Consider the following 24,223-nt stretch of genomic DNA (forward strand, 5'->3'; position numbering starts at 1 on the left):
AGGGGATAACAAGGTGTCATAAAAAGGATCATAGAGGATACCAAAATACTGTAAAACAATACGATGATCCATTTTGGTGTGGGGAGAGTTACTCAGAAACCTTACACTGAACAACATACTCAGAAACCTCAGACTAAACACCCTATCCCTGTCCCAATTCAAGTGCAGCCACCAAACCGAGCTATTGCTGACATATTTGAACCACCCTGACTGGGGTTCATGTATGTCCACAGCACTATGCATAACAGTATTGAAATTCTTCATAGCTAATAGTACAAGAGTTCAATATAAAAATGAGACTCACCAGGGATACAAGTGACTCATATGATGAACGAAAAACTTGCAGCCTCCTATTTCTCTCAGCTTCAATGGATGCTTCATTACCAAATGACAGGTAAGCATCCCTGGGAGATTTGAATCATCATTATATTCAAATTTTTTTTAGTACAGCTCATTAAAGTGAGTAGAACTCTGAAAGGACTCACCTTTTAGTCAAGTTGACCTGAAGATTGTGCCAGAAGTTAAATGTCATTGAAGCAATATCATACTCCGGATGTGATGCAACTTCTAATAATGCATGCACTATCAACATTGATTCATCAGAACCTGAAGAAAAAAAAAATTGTCAACTGAAGAGGGAGATAGATTAGCCTGAGCAAATGATATCTGTCCTTAATCATGCAACCAGGCCTATAAAAAATACTTGCAATCTGAAATACTTCAAAACAAACTCATTTATAAGGGGCAAATATCATGCAATTTATGGGAAGGGGTTTGGTCACAAGGTTAAGATACATACCAGTTGCAATCAATTCAACATATGAATCACCCATGTCAGCAAATAAACGACCAATAGCTTTCACATCTTCCTCATCCTGAAAATAAAACTAAAATTATATAAACCAGAAACTATTATCATGCAATTATTTTTCTAGTAATTGGTTCTGAACCGATTGCCAATTGTTTGAAATTAGAACTGACAAAACAAAGATAAGAATATCTGGAACAACAATCAGCATATTCTTATAAGGAACCAGAAGAGTCTAAAAAATAATATCATTTCCATATGTTCTCTAAAATTCACAAGAAACTTTCTTTGATACGTTAGTTAATCAGCTTGAGATAAAATATATCAAACATACCTTGTTCATGTAATTAAAAATCAACCTTGCAGTAGCCAAAGAATAATTTCAGACTGAATCAGAACGCATTCTCACAAGCAAATTTAAAAAGGAGCCACATCTCAGTTGGCAAGGTCCCCATACAACAGAAGATGCAGCCCTGATAGCCAGTGAAATTTAGGAATAGATGACTACATACATGGAAAAAGGTGCAGTGCTTGGCCCTTGAGATAGCTTATCATGATCATGTCAATTGGGAATTCCTAAAAAATATGATTGATAGAAAAGACTTCAGGAATCAGGGCCTCTATCCTTCAGCCACGTCGTCTTGTTAATGAAGAGACCAAGATTGGGTTTTGGTAACTATGGGTTAGGCAATGAACCTTCTTTCCCCTTTCTCTTCACGATTATAGTGGATCACTAGAGCTGAAAGTCTTGGCTTCATGGAAGGATTTAATATCGGAAAAGAGAGGATTCAGGTTTCCCCTCCAATTCACAGGTGACTGCTTTTTTGCTCTTTTCCACAAAGAAGTTAAACTTTCCAACCTTAAAAACATTACAGCTTTTCAGATAATCTATGGCTTCAGAATCAATCTTCATAAGAGCACTTAGTGTGATTGTTAAGGAACATTAGGTGTAATTGCCTAGAAGCCTTAGTTTGATCGCCAAGGATCATCTTTTCTTTTGCCTTCTTTGATCTTTCATCTTATTATATGAGCCAAGCCTCAAGTCTCAATAGAGATAAATTATTTAGTGCTGAAACTTTTTATGATATTAATTCTTGTCTGCGATAGGATGTGATCATATGACATTGGATAATAGCCTTCGAAAGCTTGGCCTACCACTTAGATCCTAGGACCCTTTTGGCCCCTAGACCTATATATATATTTAATTTGGCCTACAAGATCCCCATATCCTACAATGTTGAATTAGAATCTTGAAACCTACACATAAATACAAGCATCTCACAATTGCCAAGTCCATTTAGCATAGGTTGGGGCCTCCTTGATTTAGTCAGGTCTCCCCCACATGCCAATCATACATACTGTCATTTTCTAACTGCTGATTAGCGTTGCCTCCAAAATCAGAAGCATCATCATGATTTTCTTTGTTATGAGTACAAGGAGGCTTGTAAGGACCCACATGTGATTTTCTTTGATCAGAAAAATTATTGCAATTCATGGCACATCTGAACCCCAGCCTCCATCAACAAACCATGAAAGTAAGAATAATTTTTTTTTTTTTTAACAAAAAAAAAAATCCACACAACCATCTTTTTGAACAGCCACCACTCCATCACTTTAGCAGAGAGGTCTTTGTTTTCCATCATTGCATTTTGTCCCCATTTTGGATTTCCTTTACACATAGTGTTGGCCATACATGTCCCAAGAAGATTTAAACATGTAGAAATTCTATTTACACAATACCTTTGAAGAATCTCTAAGCTGCACCTTAAGATTCATGACTTGGGGCACAATTACTTGGATTAATGGGATTTGTACAGAAGCACCGCCAGAGCTTCCAGCAGTCGTGTAGTGTATCAATTCCGAAACAACTGAAAAGTAAAAACAAAGAAATATATACATATATAACTATGTCAGAGATGTCTTAAACTATTACAGAAACATTATCAAATTATAAATAAATAAAAAATGGAGTTATTCTGAATATCAAATCCTAGACTCTGATATGGTGTTATTGATAACTTAAGTAATTCTCAGACAGAACTGAAACATCAGAAAAGATCCATATTTGGAAATTTTTTAATTTCATACTAAAAATTTGAAAATGTCTTTCCACAAATATATGTGCCAAGGCAACAGAGAAAGTGATGCTGTAATACATGTACTCCCCACATGCAAAGGAACAAATACCTCTCACTGTACTAAAACAAAAGGGGGAATAGCATAGACCAGAGAAACAGTGTTCACAACTTTCAAGAAAATCATGATAAACAATCTATCATGTTCATCCAATCACTTTTTTTTTTTTGAAAAATAAAAAAATGCATTAAAAGTGCAATTCACGCACAAGAGTATACAAGACGTATACAATGAGTGTCAAGAGGGAACACAAAAATGAGTGAAAACTAAAAACTACTCCCTCCCTCAACAAGAACCCAACCAATCTACAAAATCAATTAAAGATATAATGCTTCCATCTATGTACACATGAATCCACAAAGATAGATTGTTACAGAAAGACCTTTTGAGTCTTTGATGTAATGTCTACTCATTTCCAAATAGTCCAAATAATACATAAGGGAGCAATTCTCCAAGCCCTTTTTTGCCTTCTACCCACAAAGAAACCATGCCACCTTAGGAGAGTGTCCCTTATTGAGGCAGAAATAACCCAAGGGATACCAAATAAAGAGAATACCAAATCATGAAGCAAGACTTTCCTAAATGTTTCTATAAGTTCAATCTACCCCTAGACTCCCACCCTATTTAAAAAATAATTTAAAAAAAAAACAAAAAAAAAGTGAGAGAAGAAAAAATCTACCTCCTGATTCACCCCCAAGTAAGCCTCCATCTTCACCTATTATTTCTAGCAATAGAAACAGATCAGGAAAGGCCTCCTCAGATTTATTCCCCTTCTGCTAACATACATCTAGAATTAATCTAACCCCTTTCCTAACTTTGAAAGAAATAAATGTACCAAACTTTTGCCCCCTTTTCATTTTCCTTTCTGGAGCGCAACTCCATGACCACCCTGCACTCATCTAAATCAGAATATTATTTACCCACAAATTTCTCTTTCCAAACCTGCAAAACATAACCAGTTCTCTGGTGCAGCTTTGTTGAACATAGAGATGCCTCAATGCTAAACTCACTAGCTGAAACCAAGAAAAAAAAAATTATTTCAAGGTTCTTTAGCATTTCAAAGAACTTTGCACCTCTCTGCAGAAAATAAAAAATTATCCCTGATTTCTGGACAAAGGATGACCAAACCTAATAAACTCTTCTATTCTAGAATGATTACCATACATCTCTTACTATCCTTTGCAAACACAAGAAAATGCTAACCAACCTCTCATCTTGGCAATAGCATCAGTAATTTCCATCAGCATCAATTCCCAAGATAGTCCACTAGCCAAACAGGAGCTTTCCTATTAAACTTCCACCATATCCAGATGCCTCTCCCACTATGGGGCAAACAACCCATGGAGTTATTTAATCAACTTATTAGTTTTTAAATTTGTCTGCACATACCCCTTCACAGCTCTAAACTGCATTTGGCAGCTTTGGAATTGTTTTCCTATTCTCACCCTCCCTCCCTCTCTGCCCCTCTCTGGCAATTCATCAAAATATTTTGTGTCACAGAGATCAAAATCATTATTAATATCTCCAATTTTCTGAATGATACATACAAAATCATTATAAGTATCTTCAATTTTATGAAAATATCTTCAAATTTTCTAACAAATTTTGAACCTTATGCACATTTGCTACTCTCTCTCTCTCTCTCTGTTACGATGTTGTTGTTTTTTTAACAGTACCTATAATTTTGCTGCAAGTTGGTATAATTCATAACAGATTTTGGCAATTCATAAAAATATTTACTGACACAGATCAAAATCCCTATTAAATTTTTTCATGAGAATCAAAATCCCTATTAATTATGCATGTTTGCAGCATAAATAATAGCATGTCTGGTGTTCTTTTTTCAATAGGCAAACAACAGAATACACTGTTATTTTACCTATAAAAAAAAAACAGAGAATATATTAAAAGTGCCTAGCATGTCTGGAGTTCTTAAAAACAGTACAACATCATTACCATACATATTCGTACAAACCTTTCCAAAAGACAAAAAAAGGCCCTAACAAGAACACTATCAAATCGAATTAGTAAACCAAAACATATAATATTTCAAATTTAGCAAAATAGCACCCTGAAAATATAGGTAGTCTTAATAGTGATACCATTCACAGAAGCCTCTGAAAGTAGCTCAGAGTTTAAACTAGAGAGAGCTGTAAGCACCAGCGGGTGAGAAGCAAGCACAGCTCCAGGAATCCTGAAATAAACAGAGGTTCAAATAAGTTCCATGCATTTCCATGACATTGTTTTGCCCCCTCTCAAAAGGAATGATCACAAAAGGTTGCACAAGTTGGCTACAAAAACTTAAACCAGATATCAATCCAGAAACATCATAAGAACCACAAAATACAAATCAGGAAGAATACATACATTCACGATATCATGTATGCATAAATATGCACAGGAGACATATAATGAGGGAGAGGTGAAAGACTGTACACCTATCTAACAATACGTGACACATGAAATAAAATGAGATATTTTCCTTTAAATTCCCAAATTTTTGGAGCCCCCGTTTCTTAATAGGAAACTGAACCTTCAGTAATAAAAGAAACATTAGCTTGTAATTTGACCCCTTGTATTCTCCCAATAACAATCTTCAATTTTCCCACCATATGATCATATGCCAATGCAAATCCCAAGATAGCTTGTCTCAATCATTCTTTCTCAAATCCATAAACCCCATCTAATTCCTTCTCTACTATCTCTTCCAACATGACCATTATTTCCCCCTTGATAAAAAGTCTCATGACTACTTGTTGAATTACCTCATCCACATTTTTCCTTAAAAAAAAAAAAAAAAAAAAAAAAAGAAAGGTTGTAGTTTAATGCATTCATCTTGTCTAAATTGGGTGCATATGCACAAGCTATAATGAACTATATATTCTTCTAATACAAGATTTATATCTTCTACATCTAACCATCTGCCCTTAAACATCATATAATTTATCTTATAAATTCTTTAATTGGAAAGCATTAGAACTGCAACAGCAGAAAGCTACTAATCAAAATTTATCACTGACCATCTGATAAAAAAATAAAAAATAACAGAGACTGCATATATTTGGATTCCTAATCTAACCAAACTCTTCACCAAAAATAGTGTTCTAAAATCATTGTGATCCCAAAGCTACAAGGGCGAGGAGAATGCATACCCATGCCTCAGCCGAAGCCAAGAAGCAAACGCTTCAAGAACCTGCCAAATTAAGCAGGTGATCATAAAGGGATTATGAAATAATATTCAAAAGCAAGTGCATAATGTCCAAAAGATCAACTTCAACTAATCAAAAATTGTTTCCATTATAGATCTTAATAAATACAGACAGATAAATTAAAACATGAAGAGGGCAGAATGTCTAACATGCTCCTATAAAACAAGAATGATATGATCACTCAACATAAGTAACTCGGCAAAACAACATAAAGGAAAATCAAACCAATTACACAAAACGTAATATAATGAATGTGAAAATTCTTAAAAAATGAATGAGCAATTGCCTGTCATTCATTAAGGAGATAGCAATGTTATAATTAAGTTTGAATTAAACAAATTTACATGAGTCAAACCAAGCATAAAAGTGGTCCCATTCTTTACTTTTGGGAATATTTTATTAGTGGTCTGTTTTGTTGTGCTGTGGCAGATTCGTGAGATCCCTTTTTTTTCTTTTTTGATCAGAAACGAACAATTGTATTAAAATAGAAAAACATGAGAAGGAAAGGAACCTATGCACCTTAAGTTGAAACTATTGAAGGAAAAGAACTGCTGACTTTAACAGGCAGGCCTTTAGGGGACTTGAAAAGACAAAAATAATGGACATTCTGGGCATTTTACATACTTGAGGATCCATTTCTGTAGGAGAAATATGCCAGAATAAGGAAAATAGTATTACAGGTAAAGAAACAAGAAAGAATGAGACACCATTCCACCAGAATCCCAGATTCACTACCAAAAAGATGGGGAAGAAGGACGAGCAATGAAGCAAAAGCAGAGTTGCAAGACAGATATCCTGATGCCAAAAGACTAAAACTTTGTAATTAAAGGAAGTTGACAAATCACCAAACTTTGTAATTCTACCTCAAGAATATGGTTCTCCCAATGAGTGATATTGTAGAGACACTTTTTTCAATTACTAAGCCCTCCTAGGGCTATGGACAGGAATTATTCTAGTGACTAAGGAGTTCAGAAGTAATACACAATCCCCCAGGCAAATAGCAAGAGGATGCAGTTTGAACCTTTTGGTGGTGCTATATATAGAAACAATGACGAAGAGAAGTTTTCCATCATTTCATCAAATTCTAACGATGGATTATCTACATAAGAGGGACAGTCCAGGAATCATGGGATTTTGTGTTATAGGAAAAAAAATGAACACTTGAAAGATTTCTGATTTTCTACCTAATGGAAATGCTGCTCTAGTCCAATCCTGTAGAGGAAGGGAATAGAATATGATGGTTGCTAAATATAAACAAGCTACTCACTGCAAATGTCCCTTATCTCAGTTTCCATACCTGGACAGGAGCTGCTTTTCTAATAAGATTATCTGTGAAAGACACTTCAACCAGATGGCAAGGAAGCACTGTTGCCAAGAGGAACAGGAGAGCATGGAGTTGAAGGGTGAAGTGTCTTTCTCCTTAAAGATAGTGTGGGGCTCATGGGCTCCTACCAAAGTTGGTTTTTTCGTGTGGGAAACAGCTTGGGGAAGAGGATTCTAACAATGGACCAACTTAAAAGGAGAGAAAAGTTTTTGGCAGGTTATTGCCATATGTAAAAATTTAAAAAAAAAAAAAAATGGTAACTATCTTCTCATCCATTGTGGGAAAGCTTGAGGGCTATGGTGCTTTCTATTCTCTTTATTTGGCATTTCATGGTTCTCCCATATTCAAAGAAGGACTAGTTAAGGTTGGAATAGGAGCTTTGTCAGCGAAAAGAGTAGAAAGGTTCAGAGATCCACTCCTCTTTGTCTTTTCTAGACAATTTGGAAGGAACAAAACCGAAGAACCTTTGAAGGGATGCAATGCACAAACCAATCTATTAAGAATTTCCATACATCTAATCTATACATGTGGTCTCGTGGGTACCTTCTAGTTGATGGTCAAGTTGGTCCACTATCCTTGATAAACTTTATTGAGTGGTTGTGCTCCAAGGACTAGATTAGGGTTGTTGTTGTAGATTGTTTCTTTTTGTTTTCTCACATCTATACTTAATGTGTGCTATGTTTGCCTCTTTTGATTGGCGTTTCACATATGTGTGTGTGTTCTTATTTGCCGATCAATAAAAAAAATGGATGATACTCCCTCCAAGTTAGTTTCAGTGAAGAAGTGAGAATGAAAGGCGTTCAAAGATATATAGATGTCAAAATTACATGAGCAAATTGTTTTTTATAAAAAACATACTTTGTTTGGTCAAAGGATTCCTTGGGAAAGGAAGTTTGTCTTTTGTAGATATCATTGATAGCCTGGACTGGCCTAGGCTTTTGTCTGTGCCACTGCCATGGGTTACCTGCATAATTCACATGTACCAAGGTCTATGCTGTTGATAGTTTATTTTTAGCATTTCTATTTTATTTCCCAAAAGAAAAAGGTGAGGCAGTGTGAGAACTGGGATTGAGCTAGAAAAAGCAATTTCCACAGTGGCAGGATTTTACTCATTCAACTAACGACATTGATTTTGACAAACTATAAAAGCCAGAACAGATGATCCAGCTTGATTGGGATTAAGAAAATAAAAAATAAGAATAACAAAGGGTGGCCAATAAATAATGAAAATAAAAAGATCTGGAAAAAACATTCCAGAGACAAATAACTTAGCTGATCAATCATGGCCAAATAAAGAAACAATCCTATGTCTACAGTTCATGCATAACTTCTTACATGAAAAAATTAAGAACAATCAACACCAGAAAGCCAACATCTTCTTTTCTCTATGGAATCACATTGCCATTGAGAATCAGAAATGAACTTCCTTCCATTTTGCAGGTAATAAAAAAATTTATTAATAAAAGTTAGATTGAAGTAAGGAAAAATTCTATTCACGAAACTTGTTACTGTCTAGTTTCAAATCCTATATTTTTACGTATTCTTGGGTAAAAACAAAGAGCTGATTTCAGCCTACCATCTACATGTTCAAAAATACTATAAATTGACAAGAATCTCATTTTCCAAGTCAACATTCAGCACCAACAACCAAGACATATAAATTGATCAAAGAAAATGGACATCAAAGAAAAACTGGCAAGCATCTTAGTGAAATTAGAAGTAGCACGGCAATATAAATAAAACAGTAATTATGAGCTACATTTTCAGCAGGACCTGAAATTTGAAGATAACAAACTCGATTTCACACACATGCACAATACCACCTCAAGAAGGGCTAGGAAGCATATCTTATTAACAGTCTTAACAAAATGATAGACAGAAAATGAAGAGCTCGCACCTGCTCTTTTAGTTCATTAATATTCAAACAAGCAGTCAAGATATTCAGAGCAACCTCCATTTCAGAAGTGAGTTCTTTTTCAAATTGACGGCGTCTTTCTGGACGAGCTGCTATTTTGTAGTTGAAAACTTCCTGAGTATGAAAACAAAACAAGTAAGATAGACAGTTAGGGCAGTAAAAAGAATTCATTCACAACCTTATTATTCTATACATACTAACACAACTTTAAAATTCTGCATTTGACTTTTGTAAAGGCCGCTCATAATTAAGGGCACTGAAAAGTCAAGAATGTCCTCTATCACATAGAACAGAACATTGTCAAACACAGATAGCTATATATTTTCATAAAACAAGAAGTAATTTCTAAATTTCACCATCCAATTCAGTGAGGCTTCTAAATCAAACTGACAATAAACGAAGATGGAGATAATTGGCCTCTTCCTGAATCTAAATTTCTTTGTAGAGATTCAGAAATCTCATTTCAGTCTCAGAAAAGTTTGTTTGCAAAAAAATAAATTTAGCCCAAAAACTTGGGTAGAAAATTTGGGAAATTCAGAAAAAGCGGAAAAATAAATCCAAAAAAAAAAAGGACTGCTTCATGTAATAGCTGAGAAAACTAATATGATGAGCAAAGAAAATTATCTTGAACTTGTAAATTTGAAACCATATCAGCTTATGAAACACATAGGGTAAACATCAGTCTCAAATAATAGATTGACATTTTTTTCAAAAATAAACTCTCTCCTTTTTTTCTTTTTTCTTTTCTTTTTTCGTTAGATAGGAAAAAAGGAAAAGACCTTGTATTCAACCAAACAACGATTAATATTCCAGGTTCAAGTGATTTATACAGTACATGCTAATATAAAATAGGACACACCTAACAAGTCCCTTAGTATATACCAATAAAATTACTATGACCATTCAATAGAGAAATACAGTAAAAAAAAAAAAGTGAAATCAGATTGAATTAGAGATGTCTTTTCTAAAGCATCTGATTTTTCTTTTTTTCTTTTTTCTTTTTTTGATAGATAAAAGAGAAGCCAAGAGAAAAATCCCAAAACAGTCCACCAGAAAAATATTTTATTTACTAGATTTAATTTAACTATGAGTCATTTGTTGAAAGGTGACTTATATTCATAGGTTAATGATAAATTTCATCAAACAGCTTGATTGACAACCCAATTTTCCTTCAACACTCAAATTTTTTTATGCTTTTTGTTGTTCAGACATTTTTGTATGGGATGTTGGTTGGAATAAGTACAGCCCTGTCAAGTTGATAGGGGAAAATTTTGGATTTTGGGCATTCCTAGACCTTCATTCCTTGAGGAGTTTGAAAGGAGTCTTTTGTATGTATTTTAGGGGCCTATGGAGCCACTTATGCTAGCAATTATCAGTTCTTTACTCCTAGTCAGAACTCTCCACCAACTGCATGGGTGGGGGGAAGCAACAGTTTAATGTTTTCTCTGTGTTTTCTTGTGTTATGACAATAACAGCTGAAGATAAAGAACAACAACTTATTTTTTTGATCAGAAACGAAAAATGCATTAATTGTGAAAAGAACACCAATTTATTAGTTATTTGAAAATACTTTATTTTTAAAGTAAGCAATCAATTTAACCCAAAAGCATAAGTTATTAGGTAATGAACAAAGAATGTATATAGGGTTAATACCTCTTCTCAAGTGCAGCCCCAACTTGCATGTAGGGATGCAAACATCAAATTAACAAGTAGCACCATATGCAGCCTCCTCTCAGTTGCACATGGTGATAAATGAGGTAAATAAACAAGTAAATAGGTTCAAACTTATAGCCTCCCAGAAAATGGCATTCACACACCATGTTAAGATACCAATTTGACTATAAAGTTTACATTTTAGGTAACAAGAAAATGATATATATTAGGCAAACATTTCTAACCATGTTCTCAAAGAACGATTTCCCAAAAATAAGTAGCTAAATGAGTTTTAGAACTCCTTCATATTTTTTCATTCTTCAAGGACATCAAGCTATTCTTAGAGAATAGAATTAAACATAGCCCAAATTTTGATGCGTGTTCTTAGGGAATTCAGTTCAGATCGGAATTGAAGCTATGTTCAAGAAGCAAGTGGACAAAATGAAATCATCTTGTTGCAAGATGCCAGGTTTTGGGCATACTAACAACGAGAAGGTCCTTGCTCATCTTGAAGTGGTGGGATGGGGTAGAATGAAGCTAAAAGCAGATCTTGCATGTGGGAAGGTTCCAATTTTACAGATTCATGGAGGGCATGAGAGAGATTTTGCATATCACAAGAAGATTGAGTTCAATAGATACCACATTCCATCAACAAGGACCAAGTCCTACACAAGAAAGGAGAAGCAATCCTTGATTTCAGTGGGCATTTATGTCCTACTTAATGCATGGGGTATCGAGCTAAATGTTAGCCTTCATTCATTGTACTTTTCTTTTTCACTTCTTTTCTTTTCTATGTTTAAGGGCTTATTGTCTTTTCTCCTTATCTTGTAATAATGTAGGTTTTTATACAACAAATAAATGAATGCATGAATTGTTTGGGTTTCAAAGACCATGAATGTGTGAATCGGGCTTTAAAAGAGTCTTTCTTCCAAGTTCTTTTTTATTGGTCTAGGGATTGGTTAAAGGTGGTTAACCTTTTTTTTTGGAGTTGCTTGATTGCTTGAGGTGCTTTCATCTCATGTAAGCCTGTCTTTGTTGTTGTTCCTTTTTTGGTTTTTCCAATATATATATACATATATATCTTGGATAATATGGCGTTGAAATGGCTGATAAAAGATGAGGCGGATGTTGGTTTGCAGTGGACTCAAAGTCCTTTGAAATTTCTATGGATGTGTTTGGGGAGAAACTTAAGGGGATCATTGTGGAAAGGAGCAAAGGTTTGACTTCGTGGATCAAGTTTGGGAGCCTTAGCTTGTGTTGTCTATTGGAGGGAGTGGAGGCCTATTGTAGGGGTGAGTTTGTTCAGAGATTTGTTAAAAGTTGGGAGGATGGAGGTAGGAAGTTTAAATTGGAAAGTCGTGCAAATGAGGCAGGCAGGTTCTTATTGAGCTTTGTGGTTGACTCGGAAACAAAGAGGCATTGTTTAATGTTTCCGAAGGGGAAAGGTATTTTGGGAGGTTGGGTCTTCTTGGCTGAAAAGCTTCGTTCTCTTAGAGTATCGACACGTGATGAGCCCAGGGGAATCTCCACTTTCTATAGGACAGAGTGTAGAGTTGGGGTTTCTGAGGGGAAGGCCAAAAACTCCTATGTTGATGCGGTGAAAACAAGAGTGAGAAGATTAGGGGAAGCAGTGTGGTTACAATTGGGGGAGAAAGATGTGCTAAGCGGAAGGGAGTTTTTGGACCGATGTATGGTTGGGAGATGGGTAGAGTCTCCCGTGTCAGCTCTAGATTTGTCCGCTTTGGGCAGTTAGGGAAGATCTCACTAGAACATTAAAGGAGGGGTGAAGTTTGCAAGGATAGGGGGCCCTTTCATATTGATCAAGTTTGAGAATAAAAAAGAGGCAGACAAGGTGCTTTTAAGAGGGCATCGCTGTTTTAAGGAATCGTTTCTGCATTTGGAAGGGTGGGACCCAAAAGTGGGGTGTTCTCAAAATGGTGAGCAAGTTAAGGAAGTTTGGGTGAGAGTGGTGGGCTTGCCGCTGCATTTTAGGAGTCGGGAAGTGTTTAGAAAGATTGGGGAATGTTGTGGGGGATTTGTTGCAGTGGATGAAGACACTGCTGCTTTTAAGGAGCTTCAATGGGCTAGATTATTAGTGAAATCTAAGGGGTTAGAGTGGTCAAGCTCTTTGTAGGTGGCAATTGGATCTTCTTGTTATGCTATTCAGTTGTGGTGGGAGGTGCAACTAGGGGTGTCGGAAGTGGCTTCGGTGATCAAAAATGGGACGGGTAAGGAGCAGGAGGTTAGGGAAGATGGAGGAGGTGATTCACGCGTCGTTTGCAATGTGGAGCAGGTACAGACGCATGGGCAGTCTACAAAGGTGGTTGTGTCGTGCGAAGTTGGTGAAAGTGACTGCAGAAAAGAAAGGAAGGTCGAGCTCTTGGCCCTTGTGTCGGCAAGAGGGGCAGAGGTTAATGTGACCAGAGGAAGCATGCAGTCTGTTTGGGAGGAGATCCCAAATATCGGGCCTATAACCCAAGGTTCTAGCTCTTTGGGCCGGGTAAGGGAGATGGTATTGGAGAGGAGGCCCAACGAGGAGGGCCAAGTTAGCGTTATCCTAAAAGACTCTTTGGAAGTGGGTCGGCCCACGTCGGAGTCTTTAAAGGCCCAGAGTTGGTGGGACGACCCAATTCTAAAGCTTTAAATGGGGATAGGGCTTGCGGGGGTCTTCATGACTGCGGAGGACCAGACAAGGAAGTTTTTGGTCTTCAGTTGGGGTCGTCTCCACCAGCGCTAAATTTTACAGAGATTACCAACGAACCTTTGATGGAGGAGGCTTCCAGGTACACAGATTGCCATCCTTGTTCTTGGTTTTCTTTGGGGAAATAGGATTTCTCTCCATCTTCTACTCCTTCTGGGCGGGATGGGGTAATCGTCGCCACTGCTGGGGGATCCGAACAAGGTTGTGGTTTAGAAGCAGTCGGAGGAGCAGAGTTGGGCCCTTTAAGGGTGATTTTGGCGGAAGGGAGGGAGGTGGAGGTCTCTGAGTTGTCAGGAAGGGCTAATGGGGTTGTCGAGGAGGTGATAGAGGGGGTTCGGAAAGGACTTTCCAAGAGGATGTGGAGGAGAGGAATGAAGTGGGTGAGCCATGCTGGCATTCCAGTTGCTTGGCTAAGTTCAGTTGTTATCTTGGAATGTTGACGAAGGGTTTCAAAGGGGAGATTTTGTTTTTATTAAAAAGAATGAAAGAGAGGAAACTTCAGAAAGGGAAGTTGGATGGTAGGAAAATTAAAAAATTGGAGTCGTCAAAATTTGAAAGAGAGTTGAGAAAACTGGAATGGACAGTGAACTATCTTGGAGGAGAAGGAGAAGGGGGGGTAGTACTTGCAGGTCTAAATGAAGATTAGACTGCTTTCCTGGAATGTAAGAAGGGCTAATAATTGTGATAAGAGGAAGGTGATCAAAGCTTTGATAAAGAAGAATAGGGTGGATTTGGTTTGCTTACAGGAAACCAAGATCCAGGAAATGTCAAGGGGTATTATTCATAGTTTAAGAGTAGGGAGATTTCTAGAATGGGGAGCTATGGATTCAAGGGGTGTTGTTGGTGGTATAGTGGTGTTCTGGGATAATAGGGTGTTGGATTTGGTCTACCTACAAAAGGGAATGTTCTCAATTTCATGTATTTTTAAGAATTGTGAGGATGATTTCATGTGGACTTTTACAGGGGTTTATGGCCCAACCATGAGGAGAGATAGGGAGTGTTTCTGGGATGAGTTAGGGGCCATAAAGGAGCTTTGGAATGGGTCGTGGTGTGCTGTTGGGGATTTTAATGTCATCTTAAGTCTAGAAGAGCGCAGCAGAGGAGGGAGCCTGTGTCTACCCATTTTCCGATTCTTTTAGACGGAGGGGGTCTGAGAAGAGGTCCTTCCCTTTTCAGATTTGAGAATATGTGGCTAAAAGTAGAGGGTTTTAAGGATCTCTTGAAGTCTTGGTGGGAGGGAGACAGCTTTAGTGGCTCTTCAAGTTTTATTTTGGCGGAAAAACTAAAGGTTTTGAAGTCTAAATTGAAGGAGTGGAACAGAGACATCTTTGGTAGGGTTGAATACAAGAAGAATTTGGCTTTGGAGCAAGTGGAGTTTTGGGATGCTAAGGAGAAGAATAGCATATTGTCCTTGGAAGAGCTGGAAGCTAGAACAGAAGTGAGGGAAGAATATAAAAAATGGGTTTTACTTGAAGAGATTACGTGGAGGCAAAAATCTAGGGAAGTGTGGCTAAAAGAGGGTGATAGAAATACAGGTTTCTTTTACAAGATGGTCAATGCTCACAAAAGAAGGAACAATGTGGACAAAATTAGGATTAATAGTGTTTAGCTTACGGAGAAGAATGGAATCAAGGAAGGGATAGTCAATGCTTTTAGGTCTTTGCTGCCCAATCCGGGGGACTTGCGTCCTCCTGTTTCCGGGCTGTAGTGTGAGACTTTGGAGCAGATGGATGCATGCGCTTTGGAAGTGCCTTTCACGGAAGAAGAGGTGTTTGATACGTTGTTGGGATGTAATGGTGATAAGGCTTTGGGGCCTGATGGCTTCTCTATGGCTTTCTGGCAGTTTGCTTGGGACTTTGTGAAGGTTGATGTGATGAGTTTCTTCAAGGAATTCCATGAACATGGCAATTTGTTGAAAGCCTAAATGCAACTTTTATGGTCTTAATCCCAAAAAAAGCAGGGGCTGAAGATTTAAGGGATTTTAGGCCTATAAATTTGGTGGGAAGTTTGTACAAGTGGCTGGCCAAGGTATTAGCCAATAGGCTAAAAAAGGTTGTTGGAAAGGTGGTCTCTAAGGCTCAAGGGGCTTTTGTGAAACGTAGACAAATTCTAGATGCAGTGCTGATAGCTAATGAAGCCATTGATTCGGTCCTCAAGAATAATGAGAATGGCATTTTGTGCAAACTGGACATAGAGAAGGCATACGACAATGTGGACTAGTCTTTTCTTCTCACAGTTATGCAGAAAATGGGTTTTGGAGAGAAATGGATTGGGTGGATCAAGTGGTGCATATCCATTGCAAGCTTCTCTGTGTTGGTTAATGGAACCCCTACGAGATTCTTTCAAAGCTCAAGGGGATTGACGCAGGGTGATCCTCTTTCACCTTATCTATTTGTGATTGCCATGGAGGTCTTTAGCTCTTTCCTTAAAAGGGTTGTGGATGGAGGTTTTATGTCGGGTTGTAGGGTGAAGGGTAGGAGTGAAGAAGGGGTTCTAATTTCCCATTTGTTGTTTGCGGATGATACCTTAGTGTTTTGCAAAGCTTATCAAGACCATTTGACTTACCTTAGTTGGCTACTTATGTGGTTTGAGGTCGTGTCAGGGTTGAGAATAAACTTGGAAAAAAGTAAACTCATTCCAGTAGGGAGGATAGAGAATATTGATGATCTTGCTTTGGACTTTGGTTGTAGAGAGGGTAGTCTACCGTCCACTTATTTGGGCATGCCCTTGGGTGCTCCATTTAAGTCAGTAGCAGTGTGGGATGGAGTGGAAGAGCATTTCCATAAAAGGTTGGTCATGTGGAAGAGACAATATTTATCCAAGGGAGGGAGGGCGACTCTAATCCGAAGCACTTTGTCGAATTTACCTTTCTATCTTATGTCATTGTTGTGCTTACCAAGCTCAATTAGACGGAGACTAGAGCAAATTCAAAGGGACTTCCTTTGGGGTGGTGCTAATTTGGAGCGAAAGCCTCATTAAGTAAGATGGGAGTTGGTGTGCTTAAGTAAGAAGAAAGGGGGTTTGGGGGTCAAATGTCTTTCCATTCTCAATAAGGCTCTTCTTTCTAAATGGAATTGGCGTTTCGCAAATGAGAGTGAGGCTTTGTGGAATCAAGTGATTAGAGGGAAGATAGAGGGGGTTGGTGCTCTTGGGAAGTGAGAGAGGCGCATGGTGTGGGGTTGTGGAAATGAATAAGGATGGATTGGGAGTTGGTGGACGCTAGGATGTTATTCATTGTAGGTAATGGGCGGAGGGTGAGATTTTGGCGGGATAGATGGTGCGGGGATTCCCCTTTGTGTGTCTTTTCCTTGTTTGCTTTGTCTATTGATAAGGAAGCGTGGGTGGCAGATATTTGGGACCCCTTGGCTGAGGGGGGTTGGGGCCGTTGGAACCCCTGTTTTTCAAGAGCATTCAATGATTGGGAGGTAGAGGAGGCGGAAAGATTCTTGGAGCAACTACATGGAAAGAGAGTACTTGGAGATGTGGATGATATGGTGTCTTGGACTGAAACAAAGAGTGGAAAATTCTCGATCAAGTCTCTCTACTTTGCCCTAGAAGCGGGTTGTCCCTTTTTGTTTCCTGCTAGCTGCATTTGGAATGTGTGTGTGCAGCCCAAGATTAGTTTCTTTGCATGGGAGGCTACGTGGGGCAAAGCCCTAACTTTGGATATTGTTCAAAAAAGAGGACGGGCCTTGGCAAATAGATGCTTTATGTGTCTTGAGAAAGAGGAGACCATAGACCATCTCCTTCTACATTGTTCAAAAACAAGGGTCTTATGGGATTTACTCTTTACTTTATTTGGGGTGTTTTGGGTGTTGCTTTCTTCAATTAGAAAGACTCTCCTTAGCTGGCATGGTTCTTTTGTGGGCAAAAAGTGCAAGAAGGTGTGGAGAGTTACTCCTCTTTACATTTTTTGGACGATTTGAAAGGCGAGAAATAGATTGGCCTTCAAGGATGATGTGTTGTCAATCCAGAGACCGAATACTCTTTTGTTTTTTCTATTTGGTCAAAGGGTAAGTTGCTTATGGTTGACTGCCCTCTAACTATAGTTAATTTTATTGATTGGTTGGGCTTTAATTAAGGTTGTTTTCTGGGCCATCTAGGTTCCTTTTGGTCTTTTTGGAGGTGGGTGTATAGGTATTGTATACCTTGAGTCATTTTTTTGGCATCTCTTTTTATATGAAATTTTTCTTTACCAATCAAAAAAATATATATATATATCTTGGATACCAAGGTTAAAACTCCCTTTTTTGCTAATCTAAAGCATTGTGGTCTTTCACAAAGTTCAGCAAATTATTTTTTATATTAAATAAGAATAAGTTCAGCAAATTATAAATAACTATTCACTGAAAAAGCTCTATGCATTGCAATGGATGGCCAAAATTTTTTGTTATATTTCCATCCACATCCACATTAGATTAAACCTAGTGTAGGATTCTTCCTTTTTTCCCTTTTTTTTATAGCCAAATGGAAATTTTATTGGATAACAGTGCCTAACAAATAAAGTGGGGCACACCCAAGTATTCAGATACAAACACCATAATTTTAAAAACAAAAACAAACACCATCTATTGCACAAATCTTAAAGACATTATATGGATGATTCTTCAATCCATTTTCAAACCAAGCATAAATTTTTTTCCCGAAAAGCCAAGCAAAAGTGCACTTGCATGGATGCCCTCAAGGGTACAAGCAACCAGAGAACTAAACCAACCCGACAACCTCTAAGGTAAGTTAGTCCGACTCTTTTAGGGGTTTAGCACTCTCCTAGGTTAGGTAAGAGAAGAACAAACTTTTCTTGGTTAAGTTCTAGATTAGGGTGTATTGAAATTTGAAACCAATCCAAAACCAAGAACCTACTTTACATAAATAGTAAAAAAAAAAATTATCATATAACTCTAAATACCTTATGCCATATTTCAATTGATTTATTTCCAAAATCATGACTAACTAAAAGAGAATTGACCCTTTTTTCCAAGAGGATGAGAAGAAGAATCGAGGTCAGCCTCTTTACAAATATGATTGCATACATTAGATATTGTCTATAGGTATGCTATAGATTGATATCCTTGATAAGATTTCTTTGTGATAAAGGACTTCTAAATTTTATTAGGCCGCCATTCATCCAAAAAAAAAGGGGTTGAAGACATTCTATCTCATATTGTAATAGAACAATTTGAAGAATTCATCAACCAACTTGAACTTTGCAGGTGTTGGGTTAGTATGGTTCTACTAGTTCATATGCTGATTCAGGGTTAAGAAAATGGAAATTACACTTTGGTTGATTCAATTTGGGATCGAGGCCGATACAACTCAAACCAAATCAAGTTGCACCACTTGTTGCATTTAGTAGAATGATTTCATCAACTTGACATCATTTCCACCATAGTTTCCACAAAAGTGTTGCTAGATTAAAAGGGAAAAATTTTCCTTGAATAAAAAAAGTAAATAAATAAATTGATAAAGAATGAATCTCCAATATGCATGATTCATACCTCAGGCAAAACCATGAGTAGCTCTAAAAATCCCGGTATGAATTCTGGATGAGAATTCATCTCATCCCTAAGCCACTTCACAATGCCACCATCTCCCCAATCTTCCGCAGGAACATGAACAGCCAAGGCAGCCACCGCAATGCTAATCTATTAAATCCAGATATTAAAGTGCAATATCATCTAATGTTGTAAGATTACAAGACAAATATGCTCACACATGCGTATGAAGAAAATTTTCAAAATAATACCTGAGTTCTGACTTTAGGGGGGCCCTTGTGAAATTTTTTCAATAAGGTCTGCATTTAGAATCCATAGATCAAATAGACAATAAAAGAAATATATTAGTATGTGTGTGAGCATACAGAAGCAATAAAACAACTCTTGATGAGAAAAACATAAGCTTTAAGGTATAATGCCACTAAACAGAAGATCATGTTAAAAAAACTCATTTTACATTAGCAAGAATAAGAACTATTAAAATCTGAATTGTTCCCACAACTGTTGTCCCAAAAATAAGTGAGCTGTAACTGAAGCAAGCAAAATCTCCTATATATATAGAGGAGATTTTGCTCGCTTCAACTCAAAAACTATGTATTTCTTAACTCCTAATTCAATACATAACATTGTTGTTTCTCATCAAAAAACATCTCCTATATCTTTTCATTTTCAAACTACTCCATTAAGAAAAAAATTCAAAGTCACTTCTCCCAGGACCACCTATATTTTATAGCACCTGGAAAAATGCAATATTTAGATTATAAAGAAAGATTTCAATGCCTTTGAAGGTTGATAGTGAGAGAAAATTCTTCCTTATCTTATTTCGGTTTTACAAACTAAAATTTCAGGGAAGTTTCTCCATTTGAATGCCATTGCTTGCCCAGTGTTACCTAGATTTGCAACCACATGCTTCCAAAATGAAAGAAATGATGATGAAATCCGGTGGAGGCCATTGAACACAAGCAGCAGTTACCACATTAGCAGCATGTCCCACATCAGTAGCATGTACCACATCAGCAAGTGGAGATAGATTTCAATTTAGTAGTAGTTAGTTATTTGATTCCTATTAGAGTTTGGAAAGTCATCTTTGCCGGAAATTATTGTAGAAAGTTCCTATAGAGTTGCTGTTTGAGTTCTATTTAGGATTTGGAAAATCCTGAGCTGAAAACTTCTTATTACAAGAAGTTTCTACACTTTTAAACTTTCTAATTTCTTTTAATCGGTTATTTGATTCTTGCATTATTTGAAGAGTTTAGGAGTTTTAGGAAACTAATTAGTCCCAAGAGAACAAAGGCTACTGTTTCCTAGGGTTTTCTAAAGCTTGTAAATAAGCCTAATTTTTGTGAAACAAAAAAGAAGGAAAGATAATAAATTTTGCAGATTTTACAACCTTTGACAGTGAGATTTCATTGTGTCCTCTTCCAGGTGAAACTCTTAGAAGGTCTTGGTAAAACTTTGAAGTTTATATATCTCTTTTTTTCAATCTAATGATTGATGGCACTCCAATTTTTTTCCTAAGTGAGACTCCTAGGAAATGTGAAACCTTAAGGGTGCTCCCACTCAGGACAGAGACATCCCAGGTGAAACCTTAATGTGAAACCTTATGATGAGATCCTCGCGCCTTATCATCATTTGACTCCATATTCTTCTCTCTCCATGTGTAAGAAAGATCCATTAATTAGGACATTGAGCACAATTATAATATATTTTACTAAATAACAAGCATGTCTAATATCTTTTGTTAGAGAGGAGGAAATGTGTCATGGCAAAAATAAAAATAAAAATAAAACAATTAATAAATATTTATTAAAAAAAAGATTATCAATTACTTATAAGTAGTAATGAAGAATCAATTAAGAACCATAACATATAACTTACAGCTCCATCTAACACAACAAGCAATTCATGCTTTGAAATAGAATTATGGAAATTAAAGGTTCAATCAAAGGTCATCAATTGCATAGAACATTGTGTGGCTAATCATAATATTAATAGACCACACCAATATTATTTTCTAATGGATGGTGCTTCATCAATATGAACACAAGCTTATTAGATGGTTAAAAGTATAGGTACTCGCTCACATTGAGGGAATCCCTTAATGGGCGAAAAGCTTCTGAAGGTAGTTCTTCAAAATCTCGTTGCACCTATAAATCAAATACAAAATGGACTTAAAACTTATAAAAACAAGTAACAACCACATGAACAAGATTTTAGTAGGTGATTCCTTATGAACATCAAAATATGAAGGTGGAATTGCACAATCACACAAGTATAGTGTAAAAGTAGGCATATAACAATTCGACCCAAAAATATAAAGAATAAACACATTAGTGCAATATGCAAGTGATAAATAAATATAGAAGAAGAAGAAGAAGATTACCTTGCTTCTAAGGGTTTGAGAACAAAAGATTAAAGTTTCTAGATTGCTAGTTGCATCATGCAGCAAATTATCGGAGACCTAATAGAAAAACAAGATGTTAATAAATCTTAAACAAAACACACAAACGTATGTATATTCAGCACACAGGAAGAGAAAAATTAAAATTCATTGAACGTGAAAATTTCAAATTAGGGTGTTGCAATACATAATAGCATTCAAAGATCAAATAAAAGGATAAGCATGAAAGCATCAACAAAGAAATGCATAAACATGGCAGAGGAGGATAATCCTAAATTTAGGAAAAAGACAAAGCACCTACAATAATCAAAGACAAGCATATGCATTAAGTAGAAAGTCTATTTATGCCAAAAAGGTTTTACATTTTAGAGCAAAGGCCGCCTAAAAACCCAAACACAAGGTTAACATGAGGAGACAATAATTAAAATTTTTTGTTGCACACTAGGATTCTTTTTCTTATCTATCATACTTCATGGCTCTTTGTTTTGATCTTTGAATGCTTTGCTCAAACTTCTTTCCTTTTCACTACCTTGCATGGTAAATCAAGGAGATAAAAATTGCTTTCAGATCTCTAACACACAAACAAAACAAAGCAACCTCAATTCTAGAAACAACTCCAATTCTAACTTTGAATCCAATAACATTTGTGAAACACTAGAAGCATTGGAAATGAATAAATAGAGATAGCAATGAGTTGTGTTGTATCGGCTTCATGTCATGTTGAAGTAAGAAATAGTGAAAATTTACTTAACCCCCAAATATGATCCATTTAATAATCATGTCAAAACACAACTCATTTGTTACACGGATAACATAAAATGACCCATTTAATGAATGAGTTAAATTAGATAGTCTATGAATTAACACGAATAATTGATTAACATGATTCCACTTAATTGAATCCATTAACACAATTCTAACCCTTTAAACCTGTTAACACAATTTCAACCCGTAAACCAATTAAACCTATTAACACAATTATAATCCATTTAACCAATTCCAAATCTAAAATTTTCAAATATATCATTTTAAAATACTTTGAAAGTTAATCTTTTTATCTTGATGATTTTTGGTCAATTAATCAGCCAAGTTCCTGGTTTCTGGATTTAAGGACTCTGTTTGTAGACTTTTATGTTTCTTAGAAAAGTTTGAATTTCCCAATTCTTTAGAATCAGACCAGGGAATTTTTATTTTCTTTGATTCTTTCCTATGTATTTTCCTTTTTCTGAACAAAAATTTTGTGTATATAACCATGCACTCTGATTAACGATTAGAACAGTTTTGAAAACCAAGTTACATGTTTTCTTCTATTCTATTTCCGGTCTTCTGCTATTTCTCAACCCTTCATTCATTTTTTTTCTTTTCTCCAATTGAAGACATGATTAAAGCATCTGGAAATTCCCCTTCAAATGTGGTGTAGAACCAAAACAAGCCTAGCAATAGTTTGGACAATCCAACATTGCATATTGCTACAGAAAAACTTACTGGGAAAAACTTTCTAGAATGATCTCTCTCAGTCAAACTATTTCTAGGAAGCGGTAAAAAGATAGGATAACAACTTAAAGCAATCAAAGAACCAAAGATCTCAGATTCACTTTATGAATTACGAGATTTTTTTAACTCCATAATTATGTCTTGGCTGCTTAATTTTATGCAACCAGAAATTGGGAAACCTTTTTTATTCTTGTCAACAACAAATGATATTTGGGATGCCATGGTGAAGACCTACTCACAAGGAGTAAAGTCATTTGAATCTTTGAGTTAAAAAGCGCCATTCATGAGACCAAGCAGGGGAATCTTGATGTCCTCTCATATTTCAACACACTCAAGGTCCTGTAGGAAGAACAAGATGTCCAATGAAATGAGGAGATGGAAACCTCAGCTGATGTAGTGAAGCTTGTTCAAGTGCTTGAATGTGAAAGGGTGTTCAAATTCCTTGATGGGGAAAGATACTCAAGAACACTTGGCTCTTGACACTGCCAGAGGGACCCCTGGATCCCATAAGAAAGAGAATGATACTGGGTGGTGTGATTTCTGCAATAAGCCAAAACATGCAAGAGAGAGTTGCCAGAAACTTCATGGGAGACCACCACAGTTTGAGGGAAGGAATCAAGCTAACCACCAAGTGTCACTCCAAGTCCAGAAAACTCTCCTTTCACCAAATAGCAACTCGACCTCCTAAACAAACTCATAGGGAAATATGAAGTTACTACTCCTGACACTTCTTAGGATTTTGCACAATCAGGTATCTTTGAATTCCCTCTTGCTTTGTCTATTATGTTGCACTCAGCTCCTTGAATCATCATGGATTCAAGAGCAAGTGACCATATAACAAAAAAAATCTTTTTCCTTTCTTTTTTTTTTCTTTTTGAAAAACAACAATATGATATATTAAGATCAGTAAAAAGAGGTAGAATGGAAGGATGAGGAATCCTAAAAAAAAAAGGGGGAAACTACACACGAAGTATGTAGGCACCTCTAAAGACAAAGTAAATCTATACATATGTGAGATGTCACAACCCATATGGGAATATACAAATATCAAACAATCCTTGCTAGCCCACACCATTGGAATTACGCACCA

The 24,223-nt window shown here is 36.6% G+C and overlaps 1 protein-coding gene across 2 annotated transcripts in view; it reads right to left on the reverse strand.

The window, feature by feature from the left end:
- Window positions 1-24,223, reverse strand: part of LOC100243383 (transportin MOS14) — a 52,025-nt gene that overhangs the window by 19,722 nt on the left and 8,080 nt on the right. For both annotated transcript variants that reach the window (XM_002283818.4, XM_010664925.3), the window contains exons 2-12: window positions 21,622-21,699; window positions 21,323-21,385; window positions 19,490-19,537; window positions 19,242-19,388; window positions 9,375-9,506; window positions 6,097-6,137; window positions 5,047-5,138; window positions 2,549-2,676; window positions 800-875; window positions 486-606; window positions 305-404 (exon numbers count right to left, since the gene is read on the reverse strand). In XM_002283818.4, coding sequence (XP_002283854.2) covers window positions 305-404; window positions 486-606; window positions 800-875; window positions 2,549-2,676; window positions 5,047-5,138; window positions 6,097-6,137; window positions 9,375-9,506; window positions 19,242-19,388; window positions 19,490-19,537; window positions 21,323-21,385; window positions 21,622-21,699 — 1,026 coding nt within the window. The remainder of the gene's footprint in view (window positions 1-304; window positions 405-485; window positions 607-799; window positions 876-2,548; window positions 2,677-5,046; window positions 5,139-6,096; window positions 6,138-9,374; window positions 9,507-19,241; window positions 19,389-19,489; window positions 19,538-21,322; window positions 21,386-21,621; window positions 21,700-24,223) is intronic.

This window comes from Vitis vinifera, chromosome 17 (genome assembly GCF_030704535.1).
Source record: "Vitis vinifera cultivar Pinot Noir 40024 chromosome 17, ASM3070453v1".
Lineage (NCBI taxonomy): Eukaryota > Viridiplantae > Streptophyta > Magnoliopsida > Vitales > Vitaceae > Vitis > Vitis vinifera.